This window comes from Gigantopelta aegis, chromosome 10 (genome assembly GCF_016097555.1).
Source record: "Gigantopelta aegis isolate Gae_Host chromosome 10, Gae_host_genome, whole genome shotgun sequence".
Taxonomy (NCBI): Eukaryota; Metazoa; Mollusca; class Gastropoda; order Neomphalida; family Peltospiridae; genus Gigantopelta; species Gigantopelta aegis.
Genome location: NC_054708.1, coordinates 26,638,317 through 26,658,185, shown reverse-complemented (window position 1 = coordinate 26,658,185; position 19,869 = coordinate 26,638,317). Strand labels below are relative to the sequence as shown.

The 19,869-nt window shown below is 36.4% G+C and overlaps 1 protein-coding gene across 1 annotated transcript; it reads left to right on the top strand.

The window, feature by feature from the left end:
* The first annotated feature begins 148 nt into the window (after positions 1–148).
* On the top strand, positions 149–14,855 carry LOC121383945 (dolichyldiphosphatase 1-like). The gene is made up of 8 exons (XM_041514053.1): positions 149–349; positions 2,181–2,281; positions 4,768–4,852; positions 6,516–6,609; positions 8,846–8,938; positions 9,553–9,681; positions 11,988–12,077; positions 13,496–14,855. Exons 1-8 carry the CDS (start codon positions 256–258, stop codon positions 13,533–13,535), a joined length of 726 nt encoding a protein of 241 aa, XP_041369987.1. The 5' UTR covers positions 149–255; the 3' UTR covers positions 13,536–14,855.
* Positions 14,856–19,869: the final 5,014 nt, after the last annotated feature.

Here is a 19,869-nt window from a genome sequence, read left to right as displayed (position 1 = left end):
AGTTCATGCGAATGTTTAATAAATGCATTATAAATTATGGCTTATTTTGTGGAATACAACGACTCTGATATAATATAAATGTATCATGAATACAGTGTAAAATGAATATACATAAAATAAAGGCATTTATATCTAGATACATTTTTAACAGATGGTGCTTTAGTTTGCGGGGGAGGCGATGACCCCTGACCCGGGTATCCTAATTGCGGCTAAGCGCATGCTCAGTACAAAAGTCCAAAGTTGTCTGTTTTGTTGATGATGGCCGGTGATGATGTGGTTCCGCCTGGTCATGACGATGTAGTAAAGCAGTGGGTAGCAGTTTCTCTCACGCACGTTGAGTATCCTAAGGGTAAGATAAGGATTTGTGCAAATGTTTGATGTCTAGCGTTCAGGTTAATGCCCATTCGTTTATTGTTCTGTAAATCCCGCCTCATAATTTGACAACACTTCACTGAATCCAGAGAGACTGTTCAGATGATTGTAAGTCTATTTCAGTATTTGATGATACAGGCCTAACTTTAAAGATTATTCTCATCTCTTTAACATTTAGCACCAGGAATTGTTAGCACTGTTTGTAACAGTATACAATCCACCCCTCAGGTTCAGAGTTAAATCAATTTGAAATAAATTATTGTGACAGTGAATCATGCATCATTGCATGACAAAATTATCAAAACCGGTCAAGTGTTTTAATTAAGCTATCAAACGATTCAAAGATTTAAAGAGGTTGTTTGAGAGAAAAATAGGGAGATATATTTACTGGGCGTGGTATATATTGTAAAATTTAGTTTTAGTGTTGGTTTGTTGGTGCTGAAAATCAATGCCTGCCACTTTGAATGGCCACAGTCATTAATTTACTGTCACACCAGTGTTGGTTAATGATAGACAGACTGTTGAGCCAAAATCAGTAACCAGCCATCTTTGAGACAATGTAGGCTGCAAATGATGGTTCATCACTGGCTGAAATATATGATTGTCTGATTTAGAAAAAGAAAGAAGTGTTTTATTTATAATTTAACGACGCACTCAACACATTTTATTTACGGTTACCGTTATGTGGCGTCAGACATATGGTTAACGACCACATATATTGAGAGAGGAAACCCACTGTCGTCTCTTCACGGGCTGCTCTTTTTCTATTAGCAGCAAGTTATCTTTTATATGCACCATCCCACAGACAGGGTAGTACATACCACAGCCTTTGATATACCAGTCGTGGTACAGTGGCTGGAACGAGAAATAGCCCAGTGGGCCCACTGATGGCAATCGATCTCACACATCGAGTGAGCACCGTACCACTGGGCTACATCCCGCCCCTTGTCTGATTTTTAAAGAATTAAATATAAAATTAGCTATCGGTCACAAGCAGAGTACCAGTACCTACTTAATTAGGCCTCTGAGTGATTGTTTTGTTCGTGCGTTGCTCGTGCAAATCTAATGTGCGTAACCTATTATTTGTTTGCGTCAGATTTGGAGCACCATTTATTTGGATATAACGAGTTATGCAACAAGGAAATGGGTTACCTGGATTTATATCTGCGTAACCGATAAATTGGTCACACAGATTTTCAATTCTCAGAGGCCTGCTTAAAAGGAAAAGTTCTTTTTTGAGATAATGAGAATGGTAGGCAGAGAAAGATGAATGAATGTGTGAGCCAGCTTTGATGGGATTTGAACCACTGTTGTCAGCTTGTTAGGGAAGATTTATCTGTCTTAAAATACCAGTATCAATCATAATATTTTTCCTCAGTTGCTTGAACATTGTTATCTAGTCCACTACAGAATTAATATAAATTTTGCAAACAGTTATCTGCATTGAATAGTTGCAATGAAAATAATTAATTTATGCATATAAATGTAACCAATGAGGTTGGGCGTGAGCAGTGCAGAATTTATAGGCTCGTATTTTGTCACTGGTTTACAGTAATTGTTGTTGGATAGAGGAAACACTGAGCATTGTTTTGCATATATTGAATTATATAAAGCATGTATCTAATCACAATCCTTAAAGACATAGGCCTGCAATACGTTGTATGATTTATAATGGAGCTACATACATTATTTACAGACATGTCTTAGCCTAAAAACATATATATTTAAAACAGAAGTCTCATTCACTTTTTTTTGTTAAAAAGAAAATTAATCTGCATAAATTATAAGTTTATGTTTTGATTTTTCAGGTGACCTAATTGGACAAGGCCTAGCATGGTTCAGTCTGCTGCCATTTTGTATTATTGTCGCATTTATTACCTTGATCATCTTCAGACGAGATCTACACACAGTAAGTGATGTTCATTATGTACAGTATCATGGGGTATTGTTCAGTTGCCTTTAGTTGGATGGCCTGCAGAGTTAACCCTCTTAATGAGCTGAAAATTGTTATTTTTCCACCTCAGGCTACAGGCTGGTAGGTACAGGGTTTGCAGCCCGGTACCAGCTCCAACGCAGAGCAAGTTCTAAAAGACTCAGTGGGTAGGTGTAAGGCCACTACATCCTCTTCTCTCTCACTAACCTCTAACAACTAACCCACTGTACTGGACAGACATCCCAAATAGCTGAGGTGTGTGCCCAGGACAGCGTGCTTGAACCTTGATTGGATATAAGCACTACAATAAGTTGAAATGAAAAAAAAGAGTTATTTTTCCATTATGACTAGTGCTCCAAAAATGGATCAAACACATGTACACATGTACTGTGAAACCCCTCTAGATTACACTCCCAAGGAACCCTTGATGCTTTTCTGAAAGAGTAGTCTGTGTGGCAGCAGGTGCATATAGTTTCCTCTCTCAACCTAGATTATGGTAGCCCCACTCCCATGGCTAGTTATATTCAATGTTAGGCTAGTACTTAACTACGATTGCCATGCCCAACAGCTAGAGAGAAAAAAGTTGTCAAATGCTATATTTAAGTATATTTTGTAAATATGAATATCCTGCCCCCACCCCCACCCCCCGATTGTAGTGTTTTGAAGCTCCATCTCACTCTTTAGGTGACATTATTACTACCAGTAAAATTGTATTAACTTAAGGTAAAGTCTAGGCTAGTGAATTTTTAATCATGGCTAGTATAAATTAAAAATAATTGATCCCATGGCTAGTGGATTTCATAAAAATTCTAGAAACCCTGCATTTAGACTCCAAACAGCCATCTTTTAATTTTTAGAATCAGCTGAGGTGTAATTAAACAAATAGTCGTTTCCTTTCCGTTGTTAATTGTATTCGAGGCCCTGTTAGATTCAGAGCCTTGAACTCACCGATAGCATGATTTAGGTCATTGTTAGACAGACTGTAGCAGTGTTCCATTGTCTAGAATAACTGTGGAAATAATTCACGAAAAGATAAAGATTATGACCTGTGCATATATCTGATATTGGATGTAGCTTAGTGATAGAGTACTTACTCACCTGCTGTACAATTAGTCTCAAGCCAGTTTTGTCCTGCCCCAACCTGTAACCATGTATTGGATACCACCAAGGGGCGGGGTGGGGATAGGGAACCTAGCCCAGTAGTAAAGCACTTGCCTAATGCACAGTCAGTCTAGGATCGATGCCCATCGGTGGGCTCATTTGGCTATTTCTCGTTCCAGCCAATGCACCACTACTGGTATATCAAAGGCAATGGTATGTGCTATCTTGTCTGTGGGATGGTACATATAAAATATCCCTTGCTGTCATATGTAGTGAGTTTTCTCTCTAAGACTATAGACCGGCCTCGGTGGTGTCGTGCCAGGTCATCGGTCTACAGGCTGGTAGGTAACTGGGTTTGGATCCCAGTCGAGGCATGGGATTTTTAATCCAGATACCGACTCCAAACCCTGAGTGAGTGCTCCGCAAGGCTCAATGGGTAGGTGTAAACCACTTGCACCGACCAGTGATCCATAACTGGTTCAACAAAGGCCATGGTTTGTGCTATCCTGCCTGTGGGAAGCGCAAATAAAAGATCCCTTGCTGCCTGTCGTAAAAAGAGTAGCCTATGTGGCGACAGCGGGTTTCCTCTAAAAACAGTGTCAGAATGACCATATGTTTGACGTCCAATAGCCGATGGTAAGATAAAAAATCAATGTGCTCCAGCGGCGTCGTTAAATAAAACAAACTTTACTTTTACTCTAAGACTATATGTCAAAATTACCAAATGTTTGACATCCAATAGCCTATTATTGACAAATTATTGTGCTCTGGTGATGTTGTTAAATAAAACAATTCTTTAACTTTTTGCATACTCGGTACCAACATAGGTATCAGAAGATACCATCAAGGTTTGAGGGTGGGTAGTTTTTTTGGGGTGCTGGTGGTGGACAGTAATATATTAATTTGTCATTGTATTTATTTCATTGGTTTTATTGGTTTTATTTCCAAAATTTGACTTGATGCCCATGGGTTTGACTTGTTTTACAACAAACAAAGGAATTTACAATTTCATTTAAAAAATATATCCTATTAAGCTAAGTAGAATTTAAGAGTAATACTTTACATATACTTGGTGTTTGTCAAGTGATATGTATTGTTTTTGAAATATATATATTTATATAATAATATTAAAAAAGGAATTATCTACATTCAGATTGGGAACTTTTCAGTCTCAAATTGGCATAGCCTTTGGGGAATGGTGAGGAATGTTGTCGATTATCAGTCTAGAAACAAAGGTGATAAAACCCTGGCATTATCTTCAGAGTTGACCAAATTCAAAATTATCAAAGGTGTCTTTAAACATATATTGCTTTGCTTGTGGATATGATATGCTGAAGGAGTTGATGATTCTGTTGTTTCAGATGTGTTTTTTAACCGGTCTGCTTCTGGATGAAGCCGTTAACTGGGTGCTAAAGCATGTGATCAGAGAGCAGAGGCCAATTACAGGTAAGCAGTTATGAATGCCAATCCAATCCAATATATTTTAACATGCTCATATACCACTAGAGTTTCGAGCATGTCTGTTCCATGTCCAGTCTCTGGATAGCCAGTGGTCTGACCTGGGACATAGAGTCATGAATGCACAGACTTTGTATCATGTAGTAAACATGCAGATCAGTGTGATATAACAGTCTCAATGACTAAGTGATTAACCGATCAGGTTTAAAGCTGAGAGGTACTGAGTTCATTTTCCAGAAATGGCTCTTAAATCAAAATTAGTGCACATCTAAGTGAAGAAGTGTAATTACAAATTAAGACCAATATACCGATTTCTATCTACATTAACTGTGGACCCAGGGCTCGAACTAGCACCCTGCGAAAAGCAGTCCATTTTTTAGACCTAGCATGTGTTATAAAAAGTTTTTAAAAATGCAGGTCATTTTTTAGAAGACAGGTTTACATACGATTAACTCATCTGCTATTTAGCTCAAGATTGTGTTATATTTTTCATTCCATAATGCTCTAAAATACATCTCAGAGGTCCTAATTTTCCACACTATCCCAAACCACATACTGTCATATTTCCAGCAGGCCATATGTTGTTTTTAGCAGGCCATATTTCTGTTGGCCTGCTATTTTGAAAACATAACCGCAGGCTGTATTTTACTTCCTAATGGGTGGGAGGTGTGTGATGAGATGGCATGTGCTCACCTGAGGTTCAGACAGTTAGTTAGTTAATCTCCTTCGTGTGTGTGGTTACACATAAGGCTGAGGTTCAGACAGTTAGTTAGTTAATCTCCTTCGTGTGTGTGGTTACACATAAGGCTGAGGTTCAGACAGTTAGTTAGTTAATCTCCTTTGTGTGGGTGGTCACACATAAGGCTGAGGTTCAGACAGTTAGTTAATCTCCTTCGTGTGTGTGGTTACACATAAGGCTGAGGTTCAGACAGTTAGTTAGTTAATCTCCTTTGTGTGGGTGGTCACACATAAGGCTGAGGTTCAGACAGTTAGTTAATCTCCTTCGTGTGTGTGGTTACACATAAGGCTGAGGTTCAGACAGTTAGTTAGTTAATCTCCTTCGTGTGCGGTTACACATAAGGCTGAGGTTCAGACAGTTAGTTAGTTAATCTCCTTCGTGTGTGTGTTTACACATAAGGCTGAGGTTCAGACAGTTAGTTAGTTAATCTCCTTCGTGTGTGTGGTTACACATAAGGCTGAGGTTCAGACAGTTAGTTAATCTCCTTCGTGTGTGTGGTTACACATAAGTTCGAGGTTCAGACAGTAGGTCATACTAGACATGATTGCCTTTAGTTGGCCCTGTCATTTTTATTCTGTCCTAACCAGTCGTCGTCGTTTCTCCCTCCCCCCAATGGTTTATCAAAAGTTGTGGTATATGCTGTCCAGACATGAGGTTCTGGCGGTAGGTCATAGACATGATTGCCTTTTGTTGGCCCAGTGATTGCATGACTAACACCATTTTAGGAGAGTGATCTTTAGCTCACCTTGTTTTTGCTCATGGTGAAGACTGAAAATGTCTTGTTCTTTGATGAATTTTTTTTTTTCAATAACCGTGTGTGTATGTTTTAATACCCTGTAGAATATTTCTGAATATTTGTGCATGTTTTCTTGCACAGTGTACTAACATATTTAATTTTTTGTTGTGTTTCAGAGAGAGTTTTATATACAGAATACGGAATGCCATCAAGTCATGCACAGTTTATGTGGTTCTTTTCCATTTATCTAACATTTTTCCTTTTTATAAGGTAAGTTGCACCATTTATTATATTAATGAGATAATGTTATTTAAATATTTTTGAGATATATTGGATATATTGTTTTGTTTGTTTAATTAGCTAATTCTTTGTGACTAATATAGTGGCTAAGGTAGGTGTAAGCCATTTGGGAGGGGATACTGTCCCCCACTCATGAAAATGTACAGGTTTTTTTTGTCATATTCTATATAAATATAGATTAAAATGTGGCTTGAGCCACCCCATTAGAGACTAACCCCCCTACTTGAGGTTGTGCCCCCACTCCAAATATTATTCCGATGGGCTAGAGGTGTTATTCTTTATGGGGTGGGACTTAGCCCAGTGGTAAATCATTTGCTTGGTGCGCGGTCGGTCCAGGATCGATCCCTGTCGGTGGACCCATTGGACTATTTCTTGTTTCAGCCAGTGTTCCACAACTGGTGTAACAAAGGCCGTGGTATGTACTATCCTTTTTGTGGGATGGTGCATATAAAAGATCCCTTGCTGCTAGGCGACAGCGGGTTTCCTCTCTCAATATCTGTGTGGTCCTTAACCATATGTCTGACACCATATTTAACCGTAAATAAAATGTGTTGAGTGCGTTGTTAAATAAAACATTTAATTTTTTATTTTTTTTATTCTTTATGTTCAGTTATATAAAGTACATTTATGTAACTGGTGAGTCATATATCCAAACACACAATGTCATGTACAATGGTTATATACTGCATTTTCATTAAAGCCGCACACCCTAGTTCCATCCAGCGAAAATAAATTATAATTTGGTTAATCTACAAACCTGTAACACACTTAGATCACGTTTTTATGAAATGGAGTGAAAAAGCAGGTTTTATATCGATAAATACCATGGGAATCCCCATGTCCCAATTGCTTTAAATAATTTTGAAAGTTAGTATTCTGATGTCACCGGTAGAAGCACAACAATGCCTACGTCACGACAAATTTCACAGACTTGGGGTGCGTTCGTTTCACCTCTCCTGGACATGTTCCAACTGTTCTGTCCTGGTTGTATCCCCTCTCCAGATATCGTAAGACTTAGCAAAATTATTGGTTTTAAGGGTTTGTAACGTTTTGTATTGAGACACTTACTTGTCTGAACTTTATTGTTACTGAAAATGTTCACGAACTGTGAAGAAAAATCTCACAAATTAACAACAACAAATCGGATGTTGATTGTGCGAACCGTGCACGAGAAAACAAACCGAACCAAAACGATAACGGTCACGTGATATACCAACGTCTGTGACATTAAAAATAGATTGGACCTCGCTTGCTTAACGGTTTTTTCTCGACAACACGTTTTGGCAAAAAATGCATTTCGTGGTTTTACAAACATCAGGATTACCAAAAAGCACTTCAGGTGAATGGAAATGTGTATTCTAAATAATAAAATGTAAGTAAAGTGCAATTTTATATGTGAAAAATGGGGTTTAATAGCGAAAAACAACGCCGTAATGGTTAACAAATAAACGTAACTAGGGTGTGTCCCTTTAACATTTAAAATGCATTTTTTTTTTTAAACCTGATTTTGCAGTGAGGTAGTACAGTGAAACCTCTCAAAACCGGACCCTTTGTAAACCGAAATTCCCTCAAAACTGGACCCTCTGTAAACCGGACCTTCTGTAAACCGGAATTTCCTCAAAACCGGACTCTTTTCAGCATCCCTTTTTAAATATATGTGCAGAAGAGAACCTCTAAACCGGATACCTCTTAAAACCGGACGTTTTACTTGGTCCAGAGGGTGTCCGGTTTAGAGGAGTTCCACTGTATTTTTAATTTGACAACTCGTGTTCTGTGCATCAGGTGACCAAAACTCAGTATTTAAATTTTTGGAATACACAAATAAAGTTCTGGTGATTCTGAAAATTACAGCTTTTAATTCTAGAATGTAATGCTTCACCACATAACTGATTGGCAATTGTCATAAGTTTAAAGTTTTATAACCAATATATGAACAGAATAATGGTTTGCATGAAATATGTAAGTAATGTAGGGTTGAATTTAAGATACCTGTTTTTCTCGTACTATCATGAAACTACATACATTTACACTTGTTTTTAAGAAAAACAGGCTTCGTAACTTTGGATCTTAATGTTTTTATTGTAGTATTAATAAGTGTAATTTCTTGTGAAATTAGTTGTTCCATATTAAATCTCTTATAGTTATATAATATGAAAATACAAATGGCATGCTTAGTTTAATGAAAAATATTCTCTTTGTATTTCAGAGTTTATACAAATTATACATGGGTAGATGATTTGTGGAAGTATGCAGTCAGTTTAGGAAGTTTTATCATTTCAATTATTGTATGTTATAGCAGGTGAGCATGTCAAAACAAGTTTTGTCTCTCCTTTACAAAGTAAGAGGGCAAAGTATTTACTTTTACAATGGTGGTGTCGGTGTCAACTTTTGCATTAAAGTTTTACGTTTTGAGTGGAGATCAGTTTCTCAAAACAATATGTCCTAGGTCAACAAAAACTTAATTTATTGTTGCATTGTTGTTTCTGGTAGGACAGCCATATAATTCTGCAGAATTTGTGGTTTAATTATCAACGAGAAATCATTACTTATATCTGATACGGGGTTCCATTAATGTTGTACTTCTTGAAAAAATATTAATAAACTTGCACGAAGTAAAAATAGGTAAATGTATACAGTTGAAATTGAACAGTGCACAATTTGTGGTGCTATATTCTAGTATTTACTTTTCACTAGAAGACACTTCAATTTAAGCAATATATATATATTATTATTTTTAAAGAGTTTATTCCATGAAAACTAATTGCCACATTGCTTTACGTGGCTTGAGTATAATTGTTAATACAGATGTAAGCAATAACAGGTTCTATACTTTCAACTCAAGCTTATTGTATAGCATGTTTAAGACTGACTCTATAGTTTGTTAATTTGCTTGTTGTGTCCGTCTGATTTCAGAATATACCTAGGCTACCACACCATTAGTCAGGTATTTTGGGGAGCTGCATCAGGGTTTGTTCTAGGGGTGTGCTGGTTCGGTGTAGTACAGCTTTTGCTTACTCCACTCTTCCCTCATATAGCTTCATGGTGAGTATAAAGACTTTACATTCATCTTGTTCTTGTTCTTAATAAATAAATTAAAATTAGATATTTATTATTGTTTATTGTGGGTCATGCTAAATTCTCTACATATCTGTGTACCAGGGACAGATCACGAATTCTTCTAAGAAATATTTCTTTAATAACACCACGAGAGCACATTGATCATTAATTAATCATCGGATATTGGATGTCAAACGTGTGGTAATTTTGACGTATAGTCTTAGAGAGGAAACCTGCTACATTTTTCCATTAGTAGCAAGGGATCTTTTATATGCACCATTCCACAGACAGGGTAGTACATACCACAGCCTTTGCTATACCAGTCATGGTGCACTGGCTGAATGAGAAATAGCTTAGCCTAATGGGGCCCACCGACGGGGATCGACCCCAGACAGACTGCACATCAAGTGAGCACATGACCACTGGGGGGGATGGGACGTAGTCCAGTGGTAAAGCGTTCGCTTGATGCATGGTCGGTCTGGGATCGATCCCCGTCGGTGGGCTCACTGGCTATTTCTCGCTCCAGCCAGTGCACCATGACTGATGTATCAACGGCCGTAGTATGTGTTATTCTGTCTGTGGGATGGTGCATATAAAAAATCCCTTGCTGCTAATCTTAAATAGCCCATGAAGTGGCGACAGTGGGTTTCCTCTCTCAATATCTGTGTGGTCCTTAACCATATGTCCGACGCCATATAACCGTAAATAAAATGTGTTGAGTGCGTCGTTAAATAAAACAATTCCTTCCTTGACCACTGGGCTACATCTTGCTCCCCCCCCCCCCCCCCCCCCCCCTTCTAAGACGTGCAGCTCATAACAAGGGCACCTGACATGACGTCCCTTATTTTCTCACTAAAATGGGTGTAGGTATTGGGAGCTACATGTATTTAAATTCCTAAAAAATCTTTTTTATGGGAAAGGAATCACTGCTCACCTAACTATTATAAATAATATTGTGTATACGGCTTTGCTTAAGTCTTACTTCAGAGCATTGTCTTATTTTTACTTTTCATTTTGTTTCAAATTTGATATATAATATACATGTACATATTTGTTTTTTACCCTAAAAACACTTGATCATATCAAATTTGAAAATATTTTGCCTTTGTTTACTATCTTCTTGTTGTATTTTGCTAACTTGATCAGACATTTGTTATATGTTGGGATTTCATTTATGCATTTGCATCCCTTGATGAGGGGCTGTACATATCCCTCTGAATTTGGATAAATATGTTTTTGGGAGTACCAGATTAGTTTGTTGATGATTATGCACTGTTGTAAGAAAAGCAGATTTATCTCACAAATACTGTATACATTGGCAAGATTTTATGATAAGATAAATCTCTATATTTTTGGTCACTGACCAAAAATATAGGTCAAATGACAAGCCCGACTCGACTTGAGTATTTCAGACTAGATTTAAAAAAAACATACTCTTTAAATTATTTGTTTAAGTACAGTAAATACAAATAACTTAGTTTTGTGATAACAGTACAAAACTTGTATATTTATTTATCAATTAGAGTTTATGTATGCTTTTTAAATGTTGCAGAATGTACAAAGAATGATGTCATGTATCTTGTATGACATATGGCAAAAGCATTGCTAGATTGACGATTCTTGATTTGTATGCACAAAAATGGAATAAAAAAACTATTCTTGTAGGATTGCAGGGTAAAAGAAATAACTGGTTACTGTCTTAACATATTGGCTTTATCCTGCTCAAATCAAATGGCGAATGCAGCTCGGCAGAGCCCCACTGCATTTGCCATTCTAACCTTCGCAAGCTAAAGCCGATATCTTAAGACAATAACCAGTTATTTCCAATATACAGGTACCTTTAAAGGGGTGGGATCCAGCTCAGTTGGTAGAGTGTTTACCTGAGGTGCTTCAGTCGTAGGATCAAAACACCTTGGTGGACCCATTTACTGATTGGGTTTCCCCATCCTAACCAATACCCCATGACTGGTATATCAAAGGCTGTGGTATGTACTGTCCAGCGTGTGGGAAAGTGGATATGAAAGATCTCTGAAGTCTATGTCTCACAATTACAAAATGTTTGACATCCAATAACTGATGATTAATAAATCGATGTGCTCTAGTGGTGGTGTTAAACAAAAACAGACTTTTTGTATCTTTAAACTATACAATCTGTATGATTTGTTAATTGGCTAATGATGTGTTGTAAAAGTTAACAAGCCTGTAAAGAGTGGGTTTTTAATAAACTATTACAATTATTTGTAGGTTGTAAAAAATTGTGTATGAAGCAAGCACTTCCATTTCTTTTTCAGTCATTTAGGAGAATTTTTTATGGTGCGTGATTCAACTTTGATACCTCATGTGCTGTGGTTTGAGTATACTTCATCGAGAACAGAAGCAAGGTAAATGAAAATCCTTGCTTTAGAAAACATTGTTATAAGATAGGGCATAGACAGCTTTAAAATTAATTGATAATAAATGCCAACCATAGTCGTTAAAAACAGGCATTCCTCGAAATTCATGACAGCGATCAGTAGTTTAATGGCAAAAGGCTGTTGCAGTATTGATTTGCATTGGCATTTTTATCATTATTGGATATTTACTTTGTTATTATTTCTTCAAAATTGCTGTTGCTAGATGATCAAATGTTCTGTACATGAATATCTTTTTAACTCAGTAGTAGAGGACCTGTTTGATGTGCAATGAGTCATAGGATCTGTTGATTTTAGAGGGTTTTTTCTTGTCGCAACCAGTGCCATGATATGCACTGTCCAGTCTATGGGAAAATGTATTTAAAAGTTGCCTTGCTGCTTTTCAGTATTTAGGCTATATAGTGGCAGCAGGTTACCTTCCTCCCTCTCACATGAGAGTAATCAAATGTTGACATGGTCAAATTTAATGGCAGCCATGTGGCAACACCACAACTGGTCAAAGGCCGTGGTGTGTGCTTTCCTGTCTGTGGAAAAGTGCATATAAAAGATCCCTTGCTGCATTAAGAAAATGTAGCGGGTTTCCTCTACTGACTACGAGTCAGAATAACCAAATGTTTGACATCCAATAGCCAATGATTAATATATCAGTGTGCTCTAGTGGTGTTGTTAAACAAAACAAACTTCACCATGTGGCAAATTGGTGCAGCGTCCAAGTCATATATGGTCCAATGGACTGAAAATTAAATAGAATCTTACGGTTCCTTATTTTGCATGTTAGTAATTGGTCATCATACACCAATGCGACTCCTGACAGTTGTTTTATTACAAAACCCATGAAATGGGTGCTTTTGTGCTATATTAATACACTTTGTCTTGTCCTGTCATTTGGCTGTAATGCCATTAAAAAGTTGCCATCGGTTGACGCCAAATGGCCTTTCCCTCTTATTTGCCAAATTTGAGGCCTGAACTGTCAATTAAATTTTTATATCAGGGCTTCTAGAATTTTATAAAAATCCACTAGCCATGATTAAAAATTCACTAGCCCTACTTTAAATAAATACGTTTTTACTAATACATGTAGTAATAATCAGATATGTCATATAAAGAGAGAGATAGAGCTTAAAAACCCTTAGATTGGGGGTGGGAAGAGCGGGCAGGTTATTCATATTTACAAAATGCAGCATTTGACAAGGTGGTTTTTTCCACTAGCCGTCAGACTAGTTATAGTATTTATTTACTAGCCCAACACTGAATATCACCAGCCATGGGAGTGGGACTATCATAATCTAGAAGCCCTGTATATCCTTTCTGTTGTGCTTTAGTCTCTGATACAGTTTTTTTTTTTCTCTCCAGTTTTTTAAATAGTTTTTATGTTTTCTCTGTTGCAGGAGCAGACAGAGGAAAATGACAGCTAGGAAATCACAGTAGATGTGTTTAGTCATGGTTACTTGGCAGCATTCAACAATGTTGATCATTCAGCTGATTTTACTACTACCAGTATGTCATCATGGACGGAAATAGTTCGGACTGGTCGAAATGTAGGGTGTTTATGAAGTTTGTGAAGCACTTTTCATGTGTAATAACTTTGTATGTACACCTGATATGCTTTATGGAAGTGCTAAGTGACTAATTAATTCAGAATTTGAGGTTGTTAATTTAATTGTAGCTGGTGTTTGGTCATGGGAATTATATTTTTTAATGGATTTTGCTAAATATGGAATGCTGGATTACATGTAGATATGCTCGGTTTTGGGTTTTTTCTTCAGGATAATGTTACGGGAATGTAATTTGATTAACATGACTTTCTTTTACAGGAATACCACAGGCCAAATTCAGAAAATGTTGAAACTTTTCATTTACAGGGATTCAGGTATTTAGTATCTTTATTTCATGCAAAAACATTTGTGAATACGCAGTATGAATAATGATAAAGATGAAAGAAAATTATTTTTATATTTTTTAAACTGCCTGTTGTTATAAGAATTGTTTTTTCATTGTGAGTTTGTGAGCCAAGTTTTATTTTACACAATTTACAACTGAGAAACTGTTATTATAATTACATGTACAAACAGTATAAATAACATACAGGTATACATGCAGTGGCATAGCGTGGGAGGGGCCACCGGGGCAGTTGCCCTGGGCGCAAAATTCTGGACTGGTGAAAGGGACTCTGGGAGTGCTAACGGTCCACTGGTTAGGGGGCACTGGCAACCCACGCTACGCCACTGTATACATAAATCACTTTCTATTGTCCTTACCATGACCTATCTTCCATATTGTTTGTAATTTTTTGCAAGAAATAGATTCCAAATATTTGTAACCATTCACCTTCTAACCATATTCAATATGATGTTACGATGGTTTTTTTGTTGCAAATTTTGCTCCAGTCGTGTAATTAATAAAAAGAGGAGTCAGGTGATGGCAGCAGATTTTTTCTGTAGTCTGAAAGTTGCAGTTGCAGTGTGACCACATGTTTGACCCTTTAATAACTGCTGAATTAACCAATGGCCTGGGTGGTCGTTAAACATCCCTTTTTTTTTAATCTGCCATTTATAAACTGTGTATCATGTGTACATACAAAAGGTAATCGGGCTTGATGAACACCCTGTATATATTCCTTCTTATAAACTGATATGTGCAATCATGGTGACTGTCAACGGGGGACAATATTTCGAAATCTGAGGTAACCGGAAGTCAGTTCACATGGTTTTTACCTAGGTAACCAATTGTTCGGTTACGTGAATTATATTTGCGTGACCCATGGGTTATCTGATCGGTTACCTCAAAATTACGTTGAAATTATATTTTAAATGCATAGTTTTTAGCTGAAACATAAAGTTAAAACAAATACAAAAGAAAACATTTTACCAAAAAAAAGAAAGAAATGTCTTTAATGCTTGCTAAAGTTAACAATATTATAAAAGAACTGAATATTAGCGCCAGTACTGAAACAAAATACAGGGGCGTAGCCAGAAATTATCTTAGAATTACGTATGTCAAAGGCGTGCCCGAGCGAGGGGATTCAGGGGGCCTCCCCCTGTGATAATTTTGAAACTCAGGACGCCTGTAGATGCATTTTAGAAACTCTTTTTTCGAGTCAATTTTAAGAGGTCTATTCTATAGAACAATTGCAGACAGCCTCGACCTATTCCCGGATTTTGTTTTTGAATTACGCACATGCGTACTGTGCGTAATGGGCGATACGCCTTTGAAATAGATAAATACTCATTTGTAGGGATTCCTTTTTGCGATTTGCAGTGGCTATGCTACTTTCACTTCATCGATGGTAATTATAGCCAATCCAATAGTATGTCTACATATATTCCTTTAGAGATAAAATAGCAGCAGAAAATTTAGCCATCCCAAGCGGTCCGAGCACATTTCTTTAAAACTGTTTTAAAACTGTAGACTGGTCGCAAGTTACAACTGTTGTAATATAACGTTGTTTACTGGTTTGCTGCGCATCAAGTATCTAAAAATCAGTCTAAAACATTTGTCGGAATACCAGTAGTATGTCTGCATGAATAAACTTCCTGTAATTGTGAAGTTTGCAAGTTTTAATTTCTGAACGTTTACAGGTCATGACGTAACCGATTTGCGGTTCACGTAAATTTAATTTTGCGTAACCGACACGCGAACAGAACGGCGTTTCGCGTGAAGTATTGTGCCCTGTGTCAATATGAACCTATTTTAGCTTAGAATGTGGCTTTCTAAGCCGTCGTTTTATAGAATGTGGACAAGAAAGTAACAAAGAGTATTAATAACTTTAGTTTATATACCAAAAGGTATTGGAAGAGGAAAGACTGTTAGCAGTAGATTGGTTCGTAAGTAAACACTATTATAGTTCAAGAAAGGTACTACAAGTATAATACCATACTAGTAAGTATATTTATTAGTCCCCTACCGGTCCAACTGGAGGGGACTATAGGTTTCATCTCTGTCCTGTCTGTCTGTGTGTCCATCTGTCCCATGTATAGTTTTCCTGATGTTTTTTGGGGTTTTTTTTCACAATGCCTTGAGATATTGAGCTGAAATTTTGTATATAGCTCTATCATGTACTGTTACAGATCAAGTTTGACATTCATGGTGATTTACCCAATTTTGACAGAGTTATGGCCCTTGATCTTAGGAGATATGATGATTTGTTTTCCTGACTTTTTTGCAATGCCTCAAGGTATTGAGCTGAACTTTTATGCATAGTTTTATCATGTTTTATTACAGACCAAGTTTGAGTTTACCCATTTTTCACAGTTATGGCCCTTGAACTTAGGAGATACAAAAATGTGTTAGGTCCAGATGGGGACATGTATTGCTTTATAGTAATCTCAGAATGCTTGTTAATAATTAATACACTTCAGATTATCTTGGTTTGTACCAATAAATTTCCGTGTTTTTAGGTTACATAATTTTACCATCTGGCAGAAACCCTGCTCATGACAAATGAAAATTACTTCAGTCTGGTCATGAACTTGATATGAAATGGAACCGTGTGCAATATCCTATAGGTACATGTAGTTGGTTACATAGAGCTATGTGTTTCAGGGGAAAGGGTGCACAAGAGTAGAAAAAATGTGTGCATTTTTATTAAACATTATTAATACAGTTTTAGTACTTAATGTATAAAGTGTCTTATCCCAACATGTTTCCCATACAACAGACATAATAATGATAACATTTTTTATTTAAACTATACATTTGCAGTTGGATTCCTAATAATGGGGGCTGATTTCAGTATTAATTACTATTTTGTTTATGCCCCCACTCCCCTATCTCGGTCCTTAAAGGGACATGCCCTAGTTTCAACCCGTGAAAATTAACACTAAGTTTAGTTAATCTACAAACCTGTAACACATTTGGATAAAGTTACAATTGAGTGAAACATGAGTCTGTGACTTTGAAATGGTGAAATACCCTAAAAAACTTGACTAAAACTTGACTCCATAACTGTTACTTCTCAGACGCACGTGCATTTTTAAAAATATGAGAAATGCATTTTGGGATATTAAAAACACCAGGATGACCAAAACCAATGAATGTATGGAAATGGATAATCTAAACAATAAAATCTAAGTAAAGTATGATTTCAGTTATCAAAAATGGCTCTAATAGACAAAAATATGCCTTTGTGTTTAAAAACTAGGTTATGTCCCTTTAATATTGTCGTATGGATCTAATCAAAGCAGTTTACCTGTGAAGTGTACTGTATCTCTGAAATACACCTGCCTGGTATAAATATTTCCTTTTAAAGTCTAACAGTAAAAGAAGCATTATAGTTAAACATAAGACTTTATTATATACAATGTATTTTTTTTTTCAAAGGATTTAATTCAAACTAAAATGCCATTACATTTTTTTGTTAGTTACCATTGTTGAAAAATAACACAACTTAGCTTCTTTTGATAAAACTTAACATGGTTTTTCATTATTGGTAATTCCTGTATCATTTCTTTGAAACTGATATTTCTATCGAGATTTTAATCATCTTAGAGGAAACTTAACAGGTATAGAACCGACTTTAGTTAGCAATAGTAAGTAGATGTCTGAAGGACAGAAAAAAGAATTATGTAATAAAATTTGTAACAGTAACCATGGTTACGATATAGGTGGGTTGTGATCATTATTGTGGTGATGGGTGCATGGACTGACATTGGATATTGGTCTCGGGGTTTGCGGGTGTGGTAGGGAATTAATGTACCCACAATTTTGCTGTTCTTTACAGTCTGACTTGAGTTTGCAGCTGTTGTAATATATGTTGGGCCAGTATTGCTTTTTGAAGATGAAAATTGAATACTAAATACATTTTTTTTTAATTTAGAATATCAGTGTCTTTAAATACTAAGTATGTGTTTCTGGTAGTCTTGATGTTTGAAGTACCTAAAATTGGATTTCACTTCCAACTACAGTGAAACAATTCAAAACCAGACCCTCTGTAAACTGGAATTCCCTGAAAAACCAGATGTTTTTCATGGTCCCTTTTTAAACATTAACATAGAATGTAACCTCTCTAAACCAGATACCTCTTAAAACTGGACTTTCTTCTTGGTTTAGAAGGGTTATCATTAGTATGTACAAAAACATATCATGTATGGTATTAGGAAATAAAATGCAGTTTGACCTGCCACAGTACAAACACTAGGATGACCAGAAAAATATGAAACATACAGACACTGATGTTATAAATAACAAAATTGCTGAATATCTAATTTGTGTTGTTAAAAAAGCTAATTTAGTTAGAAACACATTACAATGACGGCAAACTCCAAGACGACCTGTGTAAGCTTGTTGCTGCTGTAAATTGATGGATTTGTGTGTAAACTGTTATGTTGGTGATAAATGATGCTGAATGCAGCATTGTGATAAATACAATCTCTTGGATTCATCTTTATAGTGTGTGGTGCATTCCATGCTTTTCGTGTGAACTGTGGTGTTGGTAGTATAAAACATGTATGCATTTAGGCTTGTTAAAAAACAATATATGGCAACTGACAAGTTTCATCCACTGTACTTTTACTGTAATTTCTGTAAATTTCGTGCCAACTAGATTTCGCAGGTTACATACATTTCATTGCTTAGGAAGGTGTTTTACATAGATACTTTACTTTGAATAAGCAACTCCCTCCCCCACCCAAGACAGTGTTCAAAAACCTTTTGTGTGCATGCAACCCCTGCAATTGCCCAATTGTGGGGGGTTGTAATTCTCTGTGGAACTTTTTTTGTTGTGAACTGTATTCAGTATTTTTTCCATCCATGGCATGTTTTCTGCCGTGGACATTTTCTTCATTGCAGGGGTTGTGTATAAAGTTATGTGTTCATTATTCCTGGGTTTTTTTTATGGTCATTTGAATATGCTGGAAAATGTGGCTATTCAGCAAATATTTTTAACCATATTCGTAACGCAAATCAAATACATGTACCATCAAATCATGCATCAAAATTGTTCAGCAAAAATTGTGTACTCCCAACTCCTATGTGAAATAACACCCATATACCTATGTAGTTATTATTCTTAGAGTCCTAACTTGGACGGTTTATAAATTTGTATGAAGCTTATTACAGGTTTTGGTAAAATATTCTAACCATTTTCATAACACAAATCGGATACATGTACCATCAAATCATGCATCAAAATTGTTCATCAAAAAACTGTTTACTATTTGAAATAACACCGATATACCCAATACAGGGAAACCTCTCAAAACCAGACACTCAGTAAACCAGAATTGTTTTTCGCAGCCCCTTTTTAAATATCTGTACAGCACAGAACTTCTCTAAACTGGATACCTCTAAAAACTGGACGTTTTCTTGGTCCTGAGGGTGTCCGGTTTAGTGGGGTTTCACTGTATGTAAATATTATTCTTATAGTCATAATTTGGATAGTTTGTAAATTTGTATGAAGTTTATTACATGTTTTGGTAAAATATACAGTTGATATCTGTTGATAGTGGACTTCTCTATTACCACAAACACTGGATCTCATTCAGTTGGTAGAGCAACTTGCTTGGGAGGCTTAGGTCGTAGGATCAAATCATCTCGGAGGACCCCTTCTCTGATTGTGTTTTTCCATCCCAGTCAGTGCCCCCAGGGCTCGAAACTCGCTAAAAAATATGGTGGCCCAAAAATAATGGATGTTGGCAAATTATGGTAAGCAAACCACGAGCAAAATTTTAATGTGGAATAAATAGATGCAATACAAATATTAATAGTGGCTCATATGTTAGATCGCACAAATAATAATATTATTTGTGCGACCAATGCCATTATT

Coding starts and splice junctions, on each gene's coding strand:
- LOC121383945 (XM_041514053.1), top strand. CDS start 256: ATGATGGCCGGTGATGATGTGGTTCCGCCTGGTCATGACGATGTAGTA. Junction 8,939..9,552: donor ATTATTGTATGTTATAGCAG/GTGAGCATGTCA, acceptor GTCTGATTTCAG/AATATACCTAGGCTACCACA. Junction 9,682..11,987: donor TTCCCTCATATAGCTTCATG/GTGAGTATAAAG, acceptor TTTCTTTTTCAG/TCATTTAGGAGAATTTTTTA.